Source organism: Lepidochelys olivacea, assembly GCF_965140295.1.
Source record: "Lepidochelys olivacea isolate rLepOli2 genome assembly, chromosome: 2".
NCBI lineage: Eukaryota > Metazoa > Chordata > Testudines > Cheloniidae > Lepidochelys > Lepidochelys olivacea.
Genome location: NC_140412.1, coordinates 195,771,169 through 195,796,632, shown reverse-complemented (window position 1 = coordinate 195,796,632; position 25,464 = coordinate 195,771,169). Strand labels below are relative to the sequence as shown.

Genomic DNA, 25,464 nt, shown 5'->3' with positions numbered 1-25,464 from the left:
ACTATTTTTTCCAAGACCTTGCATACTACAGATGTCAAACTAACAGGCCTGTAGTTACCCAGATCACGTTTTTCCCCTTTCTTAAAGATAGGAACTATGTTAGCAATTCTCCAATCATACAGTACAACCCCTGAGTTTACAGATTCATTAAAAATTCTTGCTAATGGGCTTGCAATTTCATGTGTCAATTCCTTTAATATTCTTGGATGAAGATTATCTGGGCCCCCCAATTTAGTCCCATTAAGCTGTTCAAGTTTCGCTTCTACCTCAGATATGGTAATATCTACCTCCATATCCTCATTCCCATTTCTCATGCTACCATTATCCCTAAGATCCTCTTTAGCCTTATTAAAGGCTAGAGGCAAAGTATTTGTTTAGATATTGGGCCATGCCTAGATTATCCTTGACCTCCACTCCATCCTCAGTGTTTAGCGGTCCCACTTCTTCTTTCTTTGTTTTCTTCTTATTTATATGGCTATAGAACCTTTTACTATTGGTTTTAATTCCCTTTGCAAGGTCCAACTCTACTTCACTTTTAGCCTGTCTCACTTTATCCCTACATGTTCTGACCTCAATAAGGTAGCTTTCCTTGCTGATCCCTCCCTTGCTGATCCCTCCTTCTGCTTTTTCTTAATAAACTCTCTGAGATGCTTGCTCATCCAGCTTGGTCTACAACTCCTGCCTATGAATTTTTTCCCCTTTCTTGGGATGCAGGCTTCCAATAGCTTCTGCAGCTTTGATTTAAAGTAATCCCAGGACTCCTCTACCTTTAGATCCATAAGTTCTTCAGTCCAATCCACTTCCCTAACTAATTTCCTTAATTTTTCAAAGTCAGCCCTTTTGAAATCAAAAACCCTAGTTGCAGATTTATTTTTGTTTGTCCTTCTGTTCAGTTTGAACTGAAATAGCTCATGATCACTTGAACCAAGATTGTCCCCTACAACCATTTCTTCTATGAGGTCCTCACTACTCACCAAAACCAAATCCAAAATGGCATCCCCTCTAGTCGGTTCAGAAACTACTTGATGAAGGAATCCATCAGCTATCGCATCTAGGAAAATCTGAGCCCTATTATTATTACTAGCACTCGTCCTCCAGTCTATATCTGGGAAGTTAAAGTCTCCCATGATCACGCAGTTTCCATTAGTATTTACTTCATTCAAAACATTAAAGAGGGCTCTGGATCCATATCTATATCAGATCCCGGTGGTCTATAGCACACCCCAAGCACTATCCCAGGGGAGGCTCTAGTAGTTTTCTTCCCCAATGTGATTTTTGCCCAGATGGACTCTGTCTTATCCATTCCATCGCTTCTTATTTCTTTACATTCTACCTCATCATTGATATACAATGCTACTCCACCACCTTTGCCTTTATTTCTGTCTTTCCTAAACAGCACATACCCTTCAATACCCATACTCCAGTCATGACTACTATTCCACCATGTTTCTGTTATCCCTATAATATCTGGTTTCACTTCCTGCACCAGTAGCTCGAGTTCCTCCATTTTGTTATCTAGGCTCCTCGCATTGGTGTACAAACATCTTAATTTTTGCTGTTTGGCCTTGCTCACATTCCGTACCCGATTAAGCACAGTCATTCTACAGCCAGTATGACCTATTAGACTAGTATCCACACTGTCCTTCCTCCTTATGTGCATTCTCCTACCCACAGCTGTATCCTTTCATACTTTGTTTTCTTCCCTCTCAATGCTAAAATGCTTATCTGTAGGTACTCTTCAAAAGGATACATTTCAAAGGTTTGCTGAACTACAAGAATCCCCTTTGATTATCCATTTCACTGACAAACACCCTGTAATATGGAAGGAGGTGGTTCATGAAAAATCTGGATCCTGATTTGACTGAAAAATCAGCATGCTCTGCAAAAGGACTTTGAGGGTGAGAAACTCTCTCAAAGGAGCGTAGCCTGTCAAAGTTATGATGAGTCTTTTGGAAGTGTATTACACTTTTGTTTTATTTGGAAACAGCTTTCCTTTCTGAATACTCACTTGAATCTGTGAATCTCTTTCTGTTACTAAACCTGTATTTGTTTTCACTATAAATAAATTACAGTGTGATGTTGTTAGAAAGGACCTGATCTTGAGCTGTAACCTTCCAGTGGTATGCAAGTCTCTTTGGAGACAGAGGACTTGGTAATTACTACGAGTATCTCGTGATAGGGGCTAGGCACTATAGGGAGGCACTAAAGGCTGGCAGAGCGGAGATTGTTTGGGTGGCTAACAGACTGGGGTGACAGGAACTGACACCCAGTTTAGCACCAGCAAGTCTCCTCTTGCTGAGGTAGGGGAAAGTATCTGAGGACTAGTGATACTTAAGTGGAGCTAGCCTGGAATCCATAATGCAGAGTGCTCGTGTTAGCAGCTGACTGAGTTGTTCTAACTCAAGTTTTAGCCTGCACCCCCTGATGGACCAGCTATCTCAAGTTAAAACACCACCACACTTGAATTTAGAGTATGTGACTGGAAGAGGAGTCTGGGGCAACACCTGAGTTAAAGCTTGTCATCACTGCAAAGTTAAGAGGACAAGTCTCATTGAGCTTCAATTGGACTCATGTCTCTTAAGTTATGTACTTTTGACAATCCCAGCCTCAGCTGTGTGCCCAAAACAAAACTTATTGTAGATTTTGATTAGTACTAACTTCATACATATGAAGTTTGTCATGCCATTCCTCCATTGTCTATGAGTGTTCTGCTCTTGTGAGCATGCTGCAGGGGACTGAAATTAACAAACATCCTACTGTGAATTACAATTTTGGTGTGGTGTTTAAAAGGAAAATATACATCTGTTGTTGCTTTTCCTTTCCTTAAACCAGAACTGCATCATGCAAAACTGAATGATCCTTACAGAGCAATATAAAATGGACTGTATGACATTTTCTGACTGATCATTTCCCATTCAACATGAAGAAAAAAGGATAACATAGTCTAGCTCCTTCCACAGTTCTAGTATTGTAGCATTCAAGTACTTGTAATTTGCAAAGCAAACCTACTAGCAATACTGTAACTGTAATAGTATCATGTTCTAACTTCTATATTCCCTCAACAAATGTTTCCTGAACTCTGGTCCACAAACCAGCAGCTGTTTATGGAGTGCCTGCTAGCCACATGGTGCTACTCTCCTCTATGTTTCCAGCTGCTAAACTGCACTCAAAAGAAACTAAAGAAAAATCAGGAAAACATTTAATGTACTTTCCCATGTAAGCAATTGATGCAGATGCCAAGAAGGGTGGCGTAATTTGATCAGCAACAAAGGGGAGGTAGTCCACACTATCGTGAACAGGAAAGAGAGGTAGGTCCGCCAGACAATAACTCTGCTAAGATGAGCTCAGAACAGTTTGAGAGCACCCTTCCCTAAACTGCATGTGTTCCTAGAAAAATAAGCAATTTCCTTAGTTTATTTGAATTTTAAATAAGTCTATGTCTTCAGACATCAATATACATATACTACTGCTGGGAGCCAAGCAGCCTCTCTGTTTCTTTCTGAATTTTTAATATTAATCTATATTTTAGATACATCCTCTGTGGTCTGTTCACAAATATTATTATATGTTTAAAATGCAATGGACACCCAGTTCACCTTAAATCAAAATTTTAATCTAGAAAATTCACTTGTTTTTATCCTGTAAGTGACCCATTTTATGTAGCGCAGTTTCAATTTTGCATTTTCATGAACCAAGAGGGGAGGGTTTTTTTAAAAATAGAGGAGAATTTGAACAAGATCAGGATTTATCCACTTCAGGTGGCAAATAAAAAAGCCTACTTTTCTAAAAAGAAATGTAAAATCAAATAATTAAAAACTTAGTATTTAAAGCTAGGAAAGGATCAGTAAAGATGCTGGGAAACTGCCCACTATTAACAACTGGAATAAGATTACCAACTCACTTTACAAAGGGTATTCTTACACTAGAACCTTTAACTAAAGTTAGCTGAGTGCTAATTAACTCAGGTTAGCCAACACATTTATACACCCTAGTCTTGGCACTTCACAAACATTTGTTCCACAACACAAATGGTTTACATTAGGTAGAGGGTAGACAGACAAACATTTGTGGAGTGTCCAGACTAATGTGTACAAATGTGTTAGCTAACTCTAGTTAATTAACAAACAATTAGCTCAAGTTTGAAAAACTAGTGTAGACAAACCCACAGATCACCAAACTATTAACTTGAGCCATAGATAGCCCAGATTTGAACCAGTGGCAGGGGTTGGACTCCATATATCATTATCTATCCTCCAAACCAAGTCCACTCTTTGTAAAAGAAGAAAAATTGCATATTATCCCTAATATTCACTTTACGTGTCTTTCAAGATTTCCACACTTCAATTTATAAAATGTTAGCAAGCTCAACTTTTTCTTATCTAACTTTGGGAGCAAATAAGACCACCAATTATTCTTTGAAACAAAACAATTTTCAGTGAAACCAAACAATTTTCATACTACCACATGGATATGCTGCCTTATCATACAGTATAATCATTTTCATACCCAAGTCTATGTGTGGACTAACTTCCCAGCTACTTTTCTAACCTATTAAACCTTTATTATTCCAGCTGTTTAGTAACACGCTTCAGACCTCTGAAGCGCCATACATTAACAAAAAGATATGAAGCAATCACAATATCTTCCTATGTTTATTCCCCTTGGAAATCCCTAAATTCCACTGTCTAGTGAGTCTACCTCCCTCTCAACACTTACTCCTACTACTTTATCTTAAAGCTGAAATGTAGGCAGAATAGACACCACCAGCTTGTGTTATTTACGAAAGGGTTTGAGAGAAACGTAAAAAAAAAAAAAAAAAACCCTATACAAATAGAAGTTGACTGCTGTTATTAATGGATTAATTTTTCATGTTATCCTGTTCTTCACTTACCCCAGTTATAGCCAACCATGCTATTTCTTTCCCATTATTATTTACCTTAGAATTACCTTCCGTGTGGTATTTGGCACAGGATCGGAGCTGAGTCACCCAGTATTGTTTTTCCTTTGCATCAGCAGCTAGAACAGAAACAAAAAAGTACAAGAATTGCACATAAACCAATTGACATTACAGAAAAGGGAATGTTTCCAGCACTTGATAACAGTTTAGAAGTACCTTAACTAAGGGAAATTAAAAGTCTATTTATTGCACCAGGCCTTATAAAAGTGCACCAATCTAAACCAATTTAGTTAAATCAGTAACATTTTCTCAGAGACCAGGCTTAAGCCTCAACCTAAGAAGATACTGTGACTGAAGAAAGAAGAAAAACAACTAGTTTTCCACAGTTAATTCATCCATATGATGCAGTGAAAACTCTTATTTATTAAAATAGTTACTTTGTGAATGAGATTTTTTTTTTCTTACATTTCCTCCCAAATAAAGATTAGCCCAAATAATCAATTTAACTATTTTTATTTTGCAGTGGAAAAAATGGAGTAAGAAATATACTTGTTTTAAAATGCATATACCCTATGCAATTAAATAATTAGTTTAGTAGAATATAATCCTTTGGGGCCTTAAAAAGTTGCCTTTTTCCCCTCCTTCTTCTTTATGGTATATAAAGGAAGCCTAAAAAAATTAAAATTGGTTGGGTTTTTGTGGTTTTTTGTTGTTTTTTTTTAAGGAGGGTTTTTATTATACTGGAAAGCTGTGCCACTTTAAACTATCCAAGTACAACCCACCCATAGTGTGGATGCAGTTATATCTGTATAAAGGTACTTTATATTGGTACAGCTATTCCCATATGGGAAATGGAATACATGTACTGAAAGAAACCCCCTTTACACCAGTATAACTATCCACACTAGGGTCTGCAACAGTATAACTACTTGGGTAAAAAGTAAAATAAATAAATCATATCCCTAACCAAAAGTTAGACCAGTAAAACTTTCAAGTTTAGATCCAGCCTTAGATATATCAAGAATGTAAAGTTGGTTTTCTGTATTTTTTCTGGGAGACTGTTGGGTGTCAGAAGCTGTGAATACTTAACCATTACATTGAAGTGCACAAGGATGTTGAATCTTTAACAAAGTCTTCCTCCACTCACATGTTAATCACTGAAGTTAGCTAAGTTTTACCAACCTCCCCCCAAAAAAAATTTTAAGTAAATTCAATTCAGTAAGAGTAGGGTGACCAGATATTCTATGTCCCGATTTTATAGGGACAGTCCTGATTTTGGGATCTTTGTCTTATATAGGCTCCTATTACCCACCCATCCCCATCCTGATTTTTTACACTTGCTGTCTGGCCACCTTAAGTAAGAGTTATATAGTCTGACTAAAAATCTCTAAAAACCCTAACATGCTGCCTTGATGCATCGAAAAGAAGCATAAAAGGGCACAAACTCACTTTTTCTCCCCTTTGCTCACCACCTTTAAAATTATTGGAAAACTGTATTTATACCAGTATGAATTCTATAAGAGCTGCAGTGTATTACATGTATAATTCAGTTATGATGTATCAACTACTAAAAATTCTTATTAGCAAACCACTTTGAATCATCATTAAATGCCATATCAATGTTAAGAACACAAGTACAAAATTACACATACTGCTGAATCTCAGATTAATGGTAATTCAAATTAATTTTAATAAGGGAACAGAAGACGGAATACTTTATTAAATTTTCTCATCCGCTATGTTGCCAGTATAACAATTAAGTAATAAGCAGCATGCTGCTGTGTGTAATCTTGTAAATCTCAGTCAGTCAGTAGGCAGAGCACTGCAGAAGTTATGAGGACATTAATCCTAACTGTTCAAAAACTAAGCCTCCTTGACAGAAAATCCCTTTGTTGCTTTGCTACACGTCCAAATGTCTATGCAAGCTAAATATTGAGTTCAAATCCTAATGCCTCTTCGATAGGGTTTCTGTTTGCTTTACAGGAGATTCTAAAATATGATGGCTAGCTGGTTGGCGGTTAAATTGTTAAATCTAGTCTAACCCTCACCACAATTCATTTTATTTTAAATACAAGTATATTGGACTGAGAACTGTCACACATCAAGCCAACCAACAGTAGTGCACCATCCATATGCCATGGGTTACAACACCATAACAGTAGATTGCATAATTTCCTATGGCAATGTACTAACTTGCAGGTTATTTTTCCACCGTATTGTCTAGCATGCCGTAAAGTAGCCATAATCAACATAACTTCAACTAAGAAAAGGAGGACTTGTGGCACCTTAGAGACTAACCAATTTATTTGAGCATAAGCTTTCGTGAGCTACAGCTCACTTCATCGGATGCAGACGGTGGAAACACAGCATCCGATGAAGTGAGCTGTAGCTCACGAAAGCTTACGCTCAAATAAATTGGTTAGTCTCTAAGGTGCCACAAGTACTCCTTTTCTTTTTGCGAATACAGACTAACACGGCTGTTACTCTGAAACATAACTTCAACTGGATTTTTTGTCACAATTGGGAAAGAAGGTAAAGACGAAAAAAGTTACAAGAATGGGAGGAAAGGCTGGTCTTATAAGCACGTTTAAGAAGTAGCTAGTAGATTACTATACCTCTCAGTTTGTACGTCTCTCCATTAGCAAAGTATACTACCAACATGTGTGGCACTTCGTCACTGAGAGAGATTATAGCTCCAGCTAAAGACAGGGCTCCTCGTGGCTTCTGGTTTTTACTTTGTTCATTCACAAAATACTGCAGAATCCCAGTCTCAAAATCCAGCACAAAGTACCTGTTCAAAGAAACCACAGTTGTATAGTTTTTCTTTCAAAGAGTTTTTTACACTGCTACTGAAAAGCAAACATGGGTTAAATTTAAATTTCACAGAAATGTTAAACAAGGAGGAAAATATTTTTTGTTACATAGTATCCTGTACATGAGGATAAATGTATCAAAACAATACCTTTATTTCAGTTTGGTGAGAATAAAGAAGAGTCCATGTTCAATTAATGGACATGGGAAAAGGTGTTTCTAATTGAACGTGTTCTTTAAAGAAAATCACCCCCCAACACTAATACAGATTGTACTGAAAGAGCCCAAAATTGATGTCCTGTCAAATATATCTATGTGCCAAAAATGGAAAGCTAGGTGAGTATGGCATTTTATGCCTGTCACTTCTGGGTTTGTGACACGACCCTGTGCCTGGCAAGTCACTTACTACTTTTATGACATCATCTGTCCAGATACCCAGAGACACCTCTATAGCCACCTGGGTCCACTTGCACTGTATGCAAAAGGGTGGCCTTATTTGCCTCATTTATACATGCAAACATGACCCCCTCATTTCTCTCAATTGCTTTTTTAAAAAGGAAATATGCAAATGCTTTTGCACAGGGTTGAGCAGAACACAAGATATTATAAAATATAATCAGAAGGGAAAATATCTCATAAGTCCCATTATGGCTGGGATTTTCAAGGCTGGTCTAAGGGATATAGACATCCAGTTCCCATTAGAAATTAAAGTAGAAAGTACAGAAGCCAGCCTGTAGGATTGCAGTGGGTGGGGGCATCTTCAAGTCAGCAAATCTGTCACTCTGCCAATCAAGTTCCAATAGCAGGGGGGAACCCATCTGTCCAGATATTCAAATAACTAATAGTAGGCAGGTGTCAGTCCCAAAGAAAATCCATCTGGATAACAGTCACTGATTCAGAGAGTCATCAGAGATATAAAGGATGAAAGCAGAGAGACAAGAAAGTAAGTTTTATGTGACCAAATGAAAAGAGTTTGCTTAAAGCAGTACTACCCAAGGTAAGCACTTTATTTGAAGCTTACATGTTAAGAAGATTGGTGAAACAGTCAGCTAATGATCTGGAAGTCACACAGTACTCCAAAAGTATAGTCCACTAAATTTCATATAGATCTAGTTACAAAAAGTTCTTTGGTTTGTGTTTTTCATCCTCTCTCTCCCCCCACCCCACCCAGCTTTGAGGGAAGCCTTGGAGAGAACAGAGGAATTTATGCAGCAAACCAATGGAGAGTATATTTATAGGAGATATGTGCAAAATCACAGTAACTCCTCCCATTAAACTTACAGGAGAAGTTGCCTAACTCAGTATGAAGAGCACTTACATTTTAATCAATAGTAGTTTATAGAGCAACAACATGGCACTTCAGCTCAGAATTTGAAATTGCAGCACTCTACATCCTCACCACTTAGTTCTCTGCCTCCCTAACCTATTAGGCAACCCCACTTCGATCCACACACATCCACACACTGATCATATGGGCCAATGCATGATAAGTCCATTGCTAAGATTACAGTATTTGCCACACAAACGGGGACAAATTTATTGCTATTTGTACAGATGAGATGATTGAGTAGCTAATTCATACTTATTTTAAATGTAAAATGAAAATGATTCCACTTTCGCCATCTCAATTTGAGTTACTCTAGCCCAACACTCAGAGCTGGAAGCATAAAGCATTTCTACTAATCCATCTTAGCACATAGAAATCTTGATGCATATTTCCATCTTTAAATCGTGTACTCTGAACCAGGTCTCCAATAATGCATAACCTTTGCCAAGGTAGTTGAAAATTCTGTCTTACTGTATTTCAGGAAAAATGGTCTATTAAACACAGCAGACAAGAGAGAAGATCTTACTCAGACACAGGTGGCCTCTTATAGCACCTAATAAAAACATGTGGGTAATGACACCAAAGCATTTGGCAGGGCATTATTTGTTGTTGTCCTTCTGGATCAAACATTTAATATGGGAACAGAGAACAAAGTTTCATATTGCTATACACAGATTCACATGACAGTTGCAAAGTGCTGTAAGCGATTTACAGTTCTGCAGCTCATGTCTGTAAAACTGCAACTTGCATTCAAAACAAGATAAAAACCTTGGTGTCATCTTTGACTCAGCCCTATCTCTGGACCCACACATCCAGACTGCCTCTAAATCTTGCCAAGGCTTCCTACACAGTATTTCCAGCACTGCCCTGTCTGTCTAGGTTTTCAAAGTTCTTGTCCAAGTCTTTATCTCACATTTCAATTAACACACTTCACCTCTTTGGCACAACTGCTGCAGTCTCAGGCTGGTCAAGTCCACTCAAAGCTGCTGGCAGGACAATCTTCCCACTTTGTTCCCCACTGTGCATCCCTCCACACTCTCCCTTGCATCAGACACAAGGATCTTAACCTCACCTTTAAGGTCCTTCATACTTTAAACCTACTCTTCCAAAGCAATTTTACTTTAACAGAGAAAAAGTGAGGTTAATGGTGCAATAAAGACCCCACTTCCTCTGACACCGTGCCTCTATGCTTTTTGCTATGGGAGAAACTGCCCATCACAAAATTGGTAGAACCACTACTTTCATCTCCCTTCAAATCCCTCTGCTTACAAAAAACCCTAACTACTGAGATAGTGACTAGGGAGGTGGTGAGCTGAATCCCCACACACAACCATCACCATTTGGTTGTTTCATCTCTTTGGCATATCTGGTCATAAACTTACCATTCTGAGCTCTCAGAGCAAAGACTGTCTGTGTGTTACTTGTTTGTATGATTGATACCTATGCACAATGGGATACTCATCTCTGACTAGGGCCCCCAACTGCTACAATATTACAAATAAAATAACTGATAAGTATGTTAAATCTAGCAACAAACACTATTTAACAGCCTACTGAAATTATCAATTCAGTGGACCAGGAAAAGAAAGGGAGTGAAAACAGAATACTATTACCAAGGGCTTTGATCTGACATTTTAATCCATTTGCGCTTGTAAGATAGTGACCAAGCATTCTACCATTTTCACAAGCCAAATACAGTTTTACAAACTTAATGTTACCAGCTCACCTATTTATAGTAAAATGTTAATATTTAGGCTGGGCTTTCCAAAGGAGCCCAAACTTTGACTGAAATTTAATAAGAGCTGGGGATTTAACTCACATGGGCTCTGTTGGAAAGCCCAGCCACAAACTGACATTTTTGTATTGCATCTCTATAGATAAAGGTCATACAGGGGTTTGGAACATGCAACTTTCCAGTTAGTCAAGTAAAGAGTTTTGTGTATCTCTTCCCTCAAATTAGCTTAACATTTATCCCAAAGCAACAGCCAGGAATTTCAAGTTATTTTAAATAAATCAATACTTTTTAACTTTCAGTAAGAGGAAAAAAAACAACACAGCAAAAACAAGTAGTATATCTCATATCCTGTTTGGACAAGAGCTTTCATAGGGTAAAGTTTGCAGTAGGCATCTTGAGATACAGGGAGACCATCAAACTGAAATTTAGTCAATTTCAAACAGAAAGATAAAATTACTTGCATGTATTACACTAGTCCATAAGCCTCCCTGTCAGTCTCTGTGATTTTGCATCCTGTTTTCCTATTTATAAAACATTTTTTCCTCTTCCTTGTTGCTGTGTGAAAATTTTACAGAAATGAGAGAGAGCTGACTCACCAACTATATAGGAAACATCATGAAAGGGGTAATAAAAATACACTGTAAAATCCACAAAGTAAACAAAACTCAAAGGTTAAAGAAAGTATTTTCTCTAATCTTTGTCCAGTATAGTAATTTCAGGAATTTACCTGTTAAATAAGCAGGGTACAAAAAAGTTTCTAAATCATCTTGATCTGAGTGCATCTGTCCAGCAGTCCAACTGACAGCCTCTTTCAGTTTGTTTTCATGATATCACTTATTTAATTTGAGAACTGTGTTCTCATGAAAGCCTTTCCTGTCCTGGGCTTGAGATCTTGTTTACATTGTTTCCATCCTTTCGATGTTCAGGTGTGAACACACCACCGTTTTAGACAGGTCATCCTTTTGGTCAGCATATAGAACATTTCTCATCTTATACCACCTTTGAGAAAGGTATAATGGTAATTTGTGTGGGAAAGGAGACACAATAACCTAATTCAGTGAAGATCCATAATTCAACAATCTTTCCATTTCTTTCTAATCAACATGTAATTTTTGAAAGAGTTCCTGTAAACCAGGATAAGAAGTGTGTTAGATAAAACATACCCTGTGCATATACAACTTCAGATAACACCAATCAGAAAGTTTTCATTTGTCTGGTGACTACTATGGTATTAGGGTGATGTCTACCCCACAAGCACTACAGAGACAGCAACATCACTGTCGCCCTGTAGTGTAGACACTACAGCGACGGAGACGATTTTTCCATCACAGTAGTAAACCCACCTCCTTGAGAGATGGTAGCTAGATCAACAGAAGAATTCTATTGACCTAGATACATCTATAGTGGGGGTTAGGTCAATCTAACTACACCACAGAAGACGTGAAATCTGTCACAGCCCTGAGTGGTGTCGCTAGGTTGAACTAAGTTTTAGGTGTAGATCAGGCCTACCTTTTAAGAGCTGGGACCTTGTCTTAGCTACCTGTAAAACATCTAACACACTTTTGGGACTATACAATTAAACAGTAACATTTTTTTAAAAAGTAAATGACAAGTTGCTGCTGTTGGTCTATGCCAATCTTAATCCTTTTTCAGTGTTCTAACTCCTTCATTTCTACCATGTGGATCAAGGGAAAAGAATGCAATTCTCTATAGAAACATAACCACCACCACAATTTATACTGGACAGCCAGGTTGAGGTAAACAGAATAGCATGCCAATACAATTTAGGCAGTGCTGTTGCTCTCTGACCCAGGAATAGGCCAAAGGACAAAAAGGGTCTGGGACTTACTCTGGTCTCGCACTCTGACCCTGACTGTGGCATAGAAATACTGCTTATAAAGGTCCCACACAGTGTTAGCTCCAATGGTAACATCAACTGGTGCTCTACTTCCCTCTAAGTTAAACACATACATCGGAGATATTGCAGGTGTGGGAGCTACATGAAATTGAATGCAACACTCCCACAGCATAAGCAAGAGGAGAAGGGAAAGATTAGAAGGTGCCCTAAAAGGTTTTGAAGGAGGAGTCATGAATAACGGAGATGGAGCGAGGAATTAAACGATGGTGAAGAGAAGAACAAAACTACTAAAGAGAATATGACAAGAGAAGACGCAGAATAAAGGAAGATGGAGGGAATCCATTCTTCCAAAACCATTGTCTTACCAGTTACAAACAGGAGGCTTTGCCTTAAGACAACCCACTTCAGGCATCAACAAAGTGCAGGAGGAACAGGGAAGGACTAGATTTCCACCTTCCACAAGTAGAAACAAAATGAATATACAAAACAGTGGAGAAGGAAAGAGGGAATGGACACCTATCACATACATTTTTGGAAATTGTTATAAAAGAAAAGAAAAAAGTACAGGGAAAATCTCCCCTTTGAGATGTGGAAGTCATTTATGCAGAATATTACAAACTATACAAAGAGAATTCTGGTGCCAACTTGTTTACATCTATTTAATCTTAAGATCTGTTTCTCCCTTTACATTTTATTGTCATTCCTTTCACACAATGTACATTTATCCAACAATGATACATGACTTTAGATTTCTATATTTAGTTTTAAAGATCAATACTTATGAAAAATGTACCATATCCTTCAGAAACGGTCCTTGTGGGGATAATAAGAAAAATTACAGAATACTAAACATATACAATAGAAACACACACACAGTTAGTGTTATACAGGACACATTAACTTAACAATAGCACCATTAACTAATGTCTCCCAATTGACAACACAGTCATACAGAACGTTATGAACGTTCATTAAAGAGAGTCTGCCTAATAGCAAGTTAAAATGTTCTTGTTTTGGCACTGGTAAAGCTGATTAAGCACCACTCTAAGCAGAAAAGTGAAGTTATATAACAAATATCCCAATAATTCTTTATATTTGATGCATCTTGGTCCTATATGAATTAATGCAATCTGTTTTCATGATCAAAATGGTCATCTAAACCTACATTACATAATGCATAAGAGGTAAAGCCAGTGTACATTACTACTGTTAGATATGAAAGGATATGTTGCTATTCAAACATTTAACTTGTCACCATCCATAACTGTTTAACAACTGTTTGAGTACAGCAGCCAGGTCCAAAACAGACACATTACTGATGCTATAAACGACAATGTTAAACACTCTGCCCTCCTTAATGAAAACATTTTTATTGCTGCCTGTTTTCTGACATTTCTAGTATAAAACAAAGTAAATTAATATGAAGCTTGACTTTTTATAAGAGACATTCATGATCTCATCAATACCATTGAATCATGACAATTAACTTATTAATTTACCTACCATATTCCAAACTCTTCTGCTGTACCTCAAATAAGTAAATTTCAGAAATTATTCTGATTCTCTCCACTCACTCTAATACACTTGACTTCTATCTGTTGCATACATTTATCTTAACAGTATTCAAAGCAAATAAACACCATACAATATGAAATATGGCCACATTTCATTCTATTGTCTGGGGAAAAGCAAAGAATTAAAAAAGGCTCAGTCATTTAAACTACAGCCACTTCTTTCATATGGATTTTGTGGGCTTATTACTATGAGAATTTACTGCTGTATACACAGGATGATTTACATATTTATATTCTTCAGTTAAAAGATTTAATTGGAAAAATATTTTTAGATTGTATGGCTTATTAGGAGAGTTATGCCCAGGTTTTATACAATGTCTAACTGAACTACGTTACGTAGATGTCTTCAGTCTAAGTCATTTTTGTTACTGGGGGCAAATGCATTGACACACAAGTCTTGGATCATTGCAGATTCCCAGTTTAACCCATTGGAATAGCAGAGTTATACAATATTGGCATCTGTGATAGAAATGGGCAATTTATTAATTACTTCAATAACCTCAAAATAATACATTTTTTATCATTTGGTGCCCTCCTAACCCATTTACTATTTCCGAACAGAGGCAATTCATTACCCAATGCTACAACGGGAAAACGGCAGCTCTGCTGATGCACTGAATTTTCCAGTTGCTTTCTTCTCTATTGATGTTCTGTTGATTCCTCCACCCAACTTCTCTTCATTTAAAATCTGTTCCTCAGATAAGTGTTTTCCCAAGTCACTGACAGAATATTCTCCAGAATACTCTTACTTTTAATTTTGCTTTACCAGAAAAGTGAAATTTGTTCAGACTACTACTGTCTCTTGTCTTGGTGCAACACAGCCAAGCCTTCACTCAGTAATTATAGATCCTCCATAACAGAATTGTACATTCCTATATTTGCCAGACAAGTTTGGTAAGCAGTAACTCTCACATTTCTACTAAGACTGTTACATTGTCCTGGTTTATTGTTCAAGACAACCTGTACACTATGCTAGAAATTCAGCATTCAATTAGTTAAAAATCCATGTCTATATTTTTCTGACCAATATGTCACTTTCACAAGACAGGCTGGGGGAAATCAGATTTTTTTTAAAAAAAATTTCTTTGTTTAAAAAAAAAAAAGTATTATATGCTTGGTCTACATTTAAAACTTACACGAGTAGAGCTATGTCGGTTGAGGTGTGATTTTTTTATATCACCATAGTTATGCTGGTATAAAGCCCTAGTGTAAATGCAATTATATCAGCAAAAAAGTCCTTTTGCTGGTACAGCTTATTTCACTTGGGGAACTGGTATAAGCTATATCAGCAAAGTAACTTTTCTTTTTTTTTAAATCAGTTTAAGCCATGTCTATGCTAGGAGTATTTGCTGGTATAGCTATACCAGCAAACCCTTTCTAACGAAGATAAGGCCACAGAATCAGTGAGACACAACATGGAACACCTCTTCAGAGTTACTTTTTTGTGCAGAGACCTGTAACGGGGCACACTCCCTCTCGTGAGTATTCCCTTGGCCGAGTGCACACTCTCTCGGTCTGTCCCTGCTCTGGGATAGAGCAGTGCCCCAGGGCTCCCTCCCTGGAGACAATGTCTTTGCCCTCTTGGGCTTCCTGGCTACAGCTCTCCAGCTGGGACACTATAGCTCAGTTCCCCTCTGAGGTGCCTCACTGTCCAGGTCACTTCCCACCAGTGGCTAATGGGGGGAGGGAGGGAGGGACCTGGGCCCACCCACTACTTCGGGTCCCAGTCCAGGGATCCTGTAGATGGCAGCTTCTGCTGTGTCCCTTTATGTCGCATGACTTCTCGAATTCCCTGGGCCACTTCCCCACGGCCCTGCACCGTCTTCATCCTAACCTCAAGGCCTTGTCCTAATGGAGTCTCAACAACCAGCTCAGAGCTCCTCCTCGCTCTCCCCGGCTTCTGGCAGTGCTGCCCTGTCCAGGGTTCTGCAGTTTCGTCAGTCAGCCACACATCATTCATGCTCCTACAGCTCCAGCAAGGAACTGAACTCCCTCTGGCCCTGCAGCTCTTCTTACACTAAGCTGCTGGGCAATGGGTGAACCGTGGGCTTGGGGAGGCTACCCCCGAGCCGGCCCACCCATTCTGCCCAGGGACCCGTCCCTCCTGCCCCCGTTCCCCCACCAGAGCCCAGAGGGGCCCCTCCCCAGCCCCGGAGTGCCCGGCAAGCAGGCAGCTGAGCACGGCCCTCCCACTCCACCCTGGAGCACTGGGTGGGCAGGCAGCACAGCCTCCAGCCCTGGAGCACAGGCCAGCTCCCACTAGTCCCAGCCCAGGGCAATGGCACTGGAGCCCTCCCAAAAGTGCGGGGCGGGGTCCCCCAGCAGAGGTGGAGGCAAGGGCAGCCCCCTGCCCATGTCCCAGGCCCACCATCCAGGGCAGGTGGAGGGATCCAGGCTCCCCACAGCTGCCCACATAGCTCTCACTGACCAGCCTCCAGCCGGTGAAGGGGGAGGAGGGGCTTGGAGTCACAGCCCAGCCATTGTGAGTGCCAGGGGGGGCAGCTGTGGGGAGCCACGGTGGACCTCTACATGTCCACAATGCAGGGGGCCCAAGCAGTCCCCAGCCCATGTCCCTGCCTGTCTGGGGCAGATGGAGGGTCCATGACTCCATGGCTCCTCACAGCAGCTCTTACCATGGCCAGGCTGTGGCTCTGAGGTCTCCCCCATCCGGAGCCAGATCGGGGAGAGCCAGGCAGGCACCTGTGGGAGCCGGGATGGAGGCGCTCTCGGTCCCAACCCGGAGCCCCCTCCTGCACCCCAAACCCGCCCCAGAGCCTGCATCCCCAGGCAGAGCCCTCATCACCACCCTGTGCCCCAACCCCAGCCCTGATCCCCCTTCCAGCACTCTGAACTCCTCATTTCTGGCCCTATCCCTGAGCCCACACCCCCACTCGCACCCCAATCCCCTGCCCCAGCCCCATGAAAATGAGCGAGTGAGTGAGGGTGGGGAGAACGAGCGACAGGAGTGGGCCTCAGAGAAGAGGCAGGGCTTTGGAGGAGGGGCAGGGCAGGGCAAGGGTATTTGGTTTCGTGAGAATAGGAAGTCAACAACCCTAGCTAGAACAAGTAAACCTGAAGGTACAGTAGACTAGAAGTAGATTATAAACAAGTGAAACCAACTAGTCTAGTCTATTTTCATTGCCAAATTTAGATTTTTTTTTCAGTTCTTTTAATAAATCTTTGGTGGTATTAGTTAACAGAGAAGGAAATTGACTTTTTAAAAGCATGATATTTAACATGACAAATCCACTAAATCAATGAGGATAAATATATCTTCACTCACAATTAGCTAAGTTACACCTTCGCTCACAATAGCGATTTTCACACCAGTTGCTGGCCATATGTATTATTGAAACCAGTGAAAATATCACAAAAGTCATTATAGTAAGTGTCATCAGAAGTCTGCAATGCTGGTTGCCCTTGAGAAGTAAGAGAAAATTGGTTGCAATAACTTTCCCTTTGGCCTTTAAACACAAGCAGCATAGCTGGACTACAGAACAGCTTGCTGCCAAATTCAAGTGGCAAGAAAGCCTGCAACTGATCAAGTCTATTCTTTTCTGTAGCAAAAATAATATAGTATGAATTGAAGACATTACCAAGATATTCAGTCTTTCACAAAAGCGAAACAAAAAAGTGTCACTCTCCACAACATCATCCATAAGATTTGATAGGCTTGGTATACAGACTTCACATCTAAAATTGCCTCACAACGAACCACCTGATGAACCAAGGACACACACTCCAAATTCATTTCTCCAAAATTATTCCAAAACACACAGTTTAGGTGACAGCTTAAAAAAAAACCCAACCACACACACATCATCTCTAAGAAGTCAAATTCTAGACACTCTGAATGGAGATTAGATAAACTCCACTATAACCGCCTTCTTAGATTGCAAGCATCTCAGGACAGGAGGCATGTTTTTCTATGTGTTTGCAAAGCACCTGGCATAAAAGGGCCGTTTTCTGATTAGAGCCTTCTGGAGTGACTGCAACACAAATAAAAGGAGGAAGAGGAATTATTTTACATTTACAATAGTGTGACTGATCATGATCTACCCCATTAATTCTACCAAATATTTAAGCAGTTATAGCTGGCTGAAATTTAAAAAAAAAAATGCACTGGGTTTTCATGGTAGTGTGCAAGGTCCTTGCATCAAAGAGCCTGAATTTCATCATTCACTCCCAATTTGGCAGAGCTGTCACATGCACAGTACATGACTAGCTTTCAGTGCATTTTTTAAATCTCAAGTTCATGGGCCCCGGAGACTCATGGAACACATGGATAGTGTGATACATGAGTTTTTCCATCTCCATGCTGCTGATTCATAACCAGCCCAGGTTGGTAGTCATCAAAAGTTACTGCCCTCTGTACTTTCTAGTTGTCTGTGTGAAATGAGTTAGAGAGTTCAGTCCAGTTCAGAGTAGGCAGGGACCTATATCAGGAAACTACCATCACAACTATCACTTGTCATCCTTGTTGGCAACCCTAGAGGCAAAGACTGGATATGATGCAAAAATCTAAAGGGAATCTCCCCATCTTTTCCAGATCATGGTGTGAAACTAAGACAAGGTCTTCACTAGGAGTGGTTTACCAGTATAGGTATACTATGGACACAGCTTTTAACAGTATTGCTTATTCCACCACCCCCAAATGAAACAAATAAAGCAGCTACTCTAGGGGCTTCTGCTTCTGCTGTGTACATCAGGAATCATACCTCTTGACAACCCTGAACCAACATAGCTATGCTGGCAGAAATGTGTAGTGTAGACATAGCCAAAGCCTATTCCACACAAATGTTTATTCATGTGCTTAAAGATAAAAACCACTACAAACAAACCGAAACATACCACACCAAAGAGGTATCACTGCTAAAATAGAATATGCCTTCAAAAGCCTTATAAAACTGTTGCACTGTACATAAATTACTTTTCTCAAGTAAAAGGCAAGATCTCCCAACACAGAAAAGTTCCTGGGAGATTTAATTGGCCTAACTCAAGTCCCACAACTGCTAGCTTAAAGGCCACAAATTTCTTATTAGCTACACCCAAGGAAGAGACCTTTCCTGGTTTCAATTTCTGGGAGAAAACATCTTGCTAGGTAGGAGAAGCCCTGGGATAGGGAAAAAGCCTCTCAGGAAAGTCTCTCTTAGAAAAAGCATCTGGGGATTAACTTGCAACTGAATAGGGTTTATATTCACTGCACTGTTAGCTCAAATTTGTACACTTGAGGTACTCCACTAAAGCTAGCCTACCTAGTAAGAGCACCCACATCGTAAAGATTAATCAAATTATCTTCAAGTTACTGCATACACTGTCACAATACGGACCCAAATCACTCCTTCCAAACTATCACAGCATACATATCTCGGGGAAAAAACTTTTTTGTCCATTCTCATCACAGGGGCATAAGTGATGTTTGCCCAGCACCTAATTACAGTACACTTGTGGTTGTAGTCTGCATTCAGGTAGAAAGCCATGAATCCTACACTGCATGAGTGAGAGAGATCCATGACTTTTCCCTGGACAGCTCTTGTCATCAAGTGAATCAGGAGCAAATAAATGACTGGCTGGGAATGATTAGTTAGAACTGTAGGAGTGGGAAGTTGAAGCTGCCTAGGAATTTGGAAGACTGGCTGGAAATTTTGCTTTAAGAGAATTTCTACTTCATCATTTCACAAAACTGGAGTAAAATTTGAGCTGACAAACAGGCTGCTGGACTGCAGACAGTAGCATCTAACAGATATGTACCTCAGTAAGAAAAGGCACACTGCTATATATGCATCCATCCCACACTTGCTTTTACCCAAACCTAATCCTCCATTCGCAGGTATTTGCAAGTTGGTACTAAGGCCTGCTTTGCACACATGCAGCAGTATTTCATACAATAAATCTAGTTGAAGCGTTTTTAATAAATTCCCCCTCCCCCCCAGAATCTATCTTAGATCCCCGACGTGGGAAGGAATGACAGTTGTCATGCTGGGCACGCAATGGAGAGTATTGAATGCCCAGTAGGGAACAGTACACATAACAGTAGCTGAAGCCCATCTTCTGGGCAAGTTTGGTGTGGGGAGGGATGGATCCCAATAAGGGGAAGGTGGAAACGGCAATTCCCGTACCCAGAAGGGAAGCTACAACAAATATTTGCCCACCCTCCAGTTCAGATTAGTCCTATACAGGCCACGACAGAATCCTCATATAAATTTCCCTCCTTACCGTAACAGCACATTGAGTCCTTACTCAATTTTTTATACATTCATAACTGATGCAGCAAGCCCAGAGGTGCCAAAGCTATGAACTGCCAAACCTAGAGGTGCCGGGGTTCAGCCCTGGCATAAATTAGACACTGAAGTCCCCATGAATACAAATATTCTATACTTAAATGGCTTCTAACATTTGTAGTTAGCTAGTTTAGCATTAAATGATCTTGCTATATTTGTACCTAAAACATCTTACTATTTATACAGCTCTATTAGGCAGTTATTACAGGAAGGCTTGCATTTAGATATTTGCAAATACAGTATAAGTATTAAAAGAAGCTTATGCATCTTAGGCATTTGAAAAACAACAAAGGTTTTCACTTTTAAATTGAAACATGAGTCAAGAGGAACCAGTATCTTCTATAAAACATTTCCCATCATAAATGTTCTCCAAATTTAAAGAATGATGACTTTAGTGTGTTTATAAAATAATTAATTTCAAATCAAGATATTTCTATGATTTGTGTGGGTTTAAACTCGGGGGGGGGGGGGGTTTGTTTTTTATTAAAGAAAAGGGATGGTGGACTGGTATAAGATCACTTTACTTTTAGATGTATAGATAGAAGCAGAAATCTTCTGGAATTTCTTTGATCAGCTTCAACATATTGAAACAATTAACTAAGCATGCATATTTCCAAGCATCCTGGCTATACCACTCTTATAGCTTTATCTTAATATTTACTAAAGGTGCGAACAAGTTTTTATCAACTTAATTTTTAAGGTATAATAATTTTATTAATATTATTTTTGCATCAATACTGAAGTCTCACTCCCACACATTTTTGGTTTCTCTGTTCTGTATAAGGGGTCCCTGACTAGGCTGTTGGTTCTTTTCCCTTCTCTCCTGCTGTATGTTATTCCAGAAATAACACGTCCAGCCTTCAGCCTTTCAGAAAATTACATTTTGTTTAGCATATCAAGGAGGAGAATATTTGAGATCTTCAGGAATACTTCCAGCAGAACCAAACAAGTACCTTTTCTGCTCAGTGAAGTACACTGGCTTAAAGTATTATGCCTCTCATGCACTTTCTTGCCTGTCCATTTGGAAGACAAGCAGAATCACTAGCTGATAAGTGTTCTGGGGCATTCTACTTTCAATAGCTTCATTCCAAAACCACCCCATTAAAGAAAAATCAATTAAAAGGAAGCAGCTCCTGCATCCCTAGATATATTTTGAAAACGTCTTCAGTCAGTAAGATAAATTATGTTTATAGATGTCCAAGTATGGCATTTTTATTTCTAAGTTATGCATCTTTTAGAAAGAACTACTTACAATTACACATACATATGTTTCCATAAAATTTAACCTCTACTGCAACAGCTGTACAAGCTGTTTAGTAACTCTACTAAAAACCATTTATTTAAATAATTGTGGTCTTGTTCTGAAAAGGTTTTTAATCAGACATCTTAATGGCTTATTGTGTAAACATAACTGGCCAAGGCGGGAAAGCATGGAGAGAGAAATTGGGGGAGTAATGCCAGTTCTCTTCACCTGAGCTGTCAGTGACAGGTGTGAATGAAAGGATCATGGCTGTGCAGGTCTAGTTATTTCCTTTTGTCAAGGACAAACTGCTGATCAACACTTTAAAATCTTGGCTTCCATGACTGACCAACACATCTGACCTTAGACTGAACAGAAATAAATTGCCTTGCTGTCTCGATTTCTCATTTATTGTCCTTGGCCAGCAGTAATGCCCTATGCTACATTTCAGGTAGACCCCATACATAGCTAGCCACTGCACTTTTTCTAAAGTACATTGTGGTATACAACTGATCAAGTCAAACTACTGAAACAGGAGGAATTTTGCAGAGTAAAGTGATCAGGCGAGTTCATTATCTATTTCTTCTTCCAACTGCTTGCATCTCAGAGAATGTTTTCAAACAGCATTTTCAGCCTGAGGTTGCAAGCACCAGTCACTGCACCCATGGTTCTTAAGTGCAGGTCAAAAGTTTGTCTGCTGGACAAGTAGTACACCCACTTGCTGCCTGTTATGAGCTTTCAGCTATCCTGATCAACCTTAATTCAGCCTCCTTGTATGTATGCATTGTGATATACCCTTTAATTACATATTCTCATATTATTTTTCCCCAGGTCCCCAGCCTCAATCAGTGCACAGGATATAGCTACTTGGAGAAGAATTAGGCTGTGTAGTGAAAGATTGTTGTCCATAGAATCCTTGTTTCATTTATTGCAGCAGAAGGTGAAAGGTGTATAGTGAATGAGGCAGGGGATTTCAGAATGAGAAAGGATAGTCTTGCGGTTAAGGCAGTTGAGTAGCGGCCTAGAGAACTCAACTCTACCTCTGCCACAGAGTTCCTTAAACCAACTCACACAAACCAAACTTTTCACAGGTGGTCACTAACTGCATGTTCCTCATTTTCTGATTTCCTGACTAGAGACTCTGGGGTCTGATTTAGAGAAGAGCTGAGCACTCAGAGCTGCAAGTCAATGAACATATAAAGTGCTACATAATGCTACATACTTTAGAGGAAAAAATCAGATTCTAAGTGTCTCAACTTGGGCACCTAAAATTATTGGATAGGAGATACTTTTGGTCCTAATTTTTTTGTGCCTCAGTTCCCCATTCATAAAACAGGGATTTATCACCTCCTACCATATGGGATGTTGTGAAGGTATTACTGCAATGAGCACCACAGAAAAGCCAATGAAGAAACAAATAATTCTGCATTCATCCAAACCCTCCCTTGGTGTGCAGTAAACGTGGCATGAAACCAAATACCGCCAGAGTGTAAAAAGAAATAATGAATAGCTGTCCATTCAATGAGTAGAGTCCATCCTAAGAACTGAAAGACTGTGGGAAAAAAATAGTATATGATCACGAAGTGACTATCACAAGGGGGCCTTGCAGAGGTAACCTTCATTGTGGCATTTCCTATCTTTTGGGTGCTTGACTCTGCAAGCTTACTGTTCTTTTAATGAAGTTTTATTCCACATAATATGCACGTGTGATATCTGAAAACTGCAGCACAAAAAGGCATTTTGACACCAACACCTATGAAATGAAAATAAAAGGGCAAGATATTTAAGAATTAGAGAAACATTTCTAACAATAAAATAGTTATAATAAGCCTGGTTTCTTTCACCTTTCATCAGCAGCAAGTACTCTGTGAAAACATCAGATTAACCACGTTATGGACTAGTGGCAAAATATTTTAACTCCACCCACACTACAGGCTTTCAGCAACAGTGTGTGGAAGAACTACATAAACAAGGGAAACTCACCATACATCAGCTTATCATACAAAATAAACATTTTTCAGACAGAAGTGTGATTAAATTAACTGTCTCCATTAAACAAAAAATTTTGCAGAAGCATTTCTATTGTTAAGTTCCATAAAACTTGTTTTACAAACAGATGGGGGAATAAATTTGACCTGAAAGTGTCCCGTCACATCTGAGATTGAACTGATTAAAGATGTTGTCATAAATATAAAGGGAAGGGTAAACCCCTTTGAAATCCCTCCTGGCCAGGGGAAAGCTCCTCTCACCTGTAAAGGATTAAGAAGCTAAAGGTAACCTCGCTGGCACCTGACCAAAATGACCAATGAGGAGACAAGATACTTTCAAAAGCTGGGAGGAGGGAGAGAAACAAAGGGTCTGTGTCTGTCTGTAGTCGTCTTGGCCGGGGACAGAACAGGAATGGAGTCTTAGAACTTTTAGTAAGTAATCTAGCTAGGTATGTGTTAGATTATGATTTCTTTAAATGGCTGAGAAAAGAATTGTGCTGAATAGAATAACTATTTCTGTCTGTGTATCTTTTTTGTAACTTAAGGTTTTGCCTAGAGGGGTTCTCTATGTTTTTGAATCTAATTACCCTGTAAGATATCTACCATCCTGATTTTACAGGGGGGATTTCTTTATTTCTATTTACTTCTATTTTTTATTAAAAGTCTTCTTGTAAAACACTGAATGCTTTTTCATTGTTCTCAGATCCAAGGGTTTGGGTCTGTGGTCACCTATGCAAATTGGTGAGGCTTTTTATCCAACATTTCCCAGAAAAGGGGGGTGCAAGTGTTGGGAGGATTGTTCATTGTTCTTAAGATCCAAGGGTCTGGGTCTGTAGTCACCTAAGCAAATTGGTGAGGCTTTTTACCAAACCTTGTCCAGGAAGTGGGGTGCAAGGTTTTGGGAAGTATTTTGGGGGGAAGGACGCGTCCAAACAGCTCTTCCCCAGTAACCAGTATTAGTTTGGTGGTGGTAGCGGCCAGTCCAAGGATAACGGGAGTAATATTTTGTACCTTGGGGAAGTTTTGACCTAAGCTGGTAAAGATAAGCTTAGGAGGTTTTTCATGCAGGTCCCCACATCTGTACCCTAGAGTTCAGAGTGGGGGAGGAACCTTGACAGATGTTTTTAATAATGGGATCTCAGAAACCTCACAGCATGTCTTCTGTACCACAGAGCACACCACCCATTCATGTGCTCTCACTACAGGGTGGATAAAATAAAGAGAGGATTTTAAAAAAATATAAACTCCAATTATTTTTATTTAAACTAAACCAATTTAAATTTCAAATTATGATAACATGTTAATACTTGAATGTACTATAATCTATTAAAATAATTTAAATAAATATTAAACAGTACATATTTGCTGCTAAGTTTTAAAAAGTCAAACCACCAAACTAGTGGAAGTCACCTGGAACCAGAATTTGTTGCTCAACCAGCTTTTCACACCATATGATGGGTGTAAAAATCCTACACTGGAGAACAAGGGGACAATGGGTTAAGAAACAGTTCTGGGCCCAGGTAGCTCCCTGAAACCACACCTGCAAAGCCTGCACAAGCTAGAGGGGAGAGTTCAAAGGGGAAGCAGAGCAGCTCAGAGGCAGGGAGACAGTGGAAGGGACCAGACTGCTGCTCAGGAGCGCCTTGCCTGAGACCTGACAAGGTAGACCTAAGCAAACCTATAAAGGAGAGGCAGATGACTGACTGACTGTGCAGGTCAGCCAGTATGAGATTCTCTGATTTACACTATGGGA

At 39.6% G+C, this 25,464-nt stretch overlaps 1 protein-coding gene across 1 annotated transcript in view; it reads right to left on the bottom strand.

Annotated features, from left to right (window-relative positions):
• The window catches only part of OSBPL10 (oxysterol binding protein like 10), a 182,560-nt gene that overhangs the window by 118,335 nt on the left and 38,761 nt on the right, over positions 1–25,464 (bottom strand). The window contains exons 2-3 of the mRNA XM_084620260.1: positions 7,513–7,688; positions 4,937–5,016 (exon numbers count right to left, since the gene is read on the bottom strand). Of these exons, the coding sequence (XP_084476386.1) occupies positions 4,937–5,016; positions 7,513–7,688 (256 nt within the window). The remainder of the gene's footprint in view (positions 1–4,936; positions 5,017–7,512; positions 7,689–25,464) is intronic.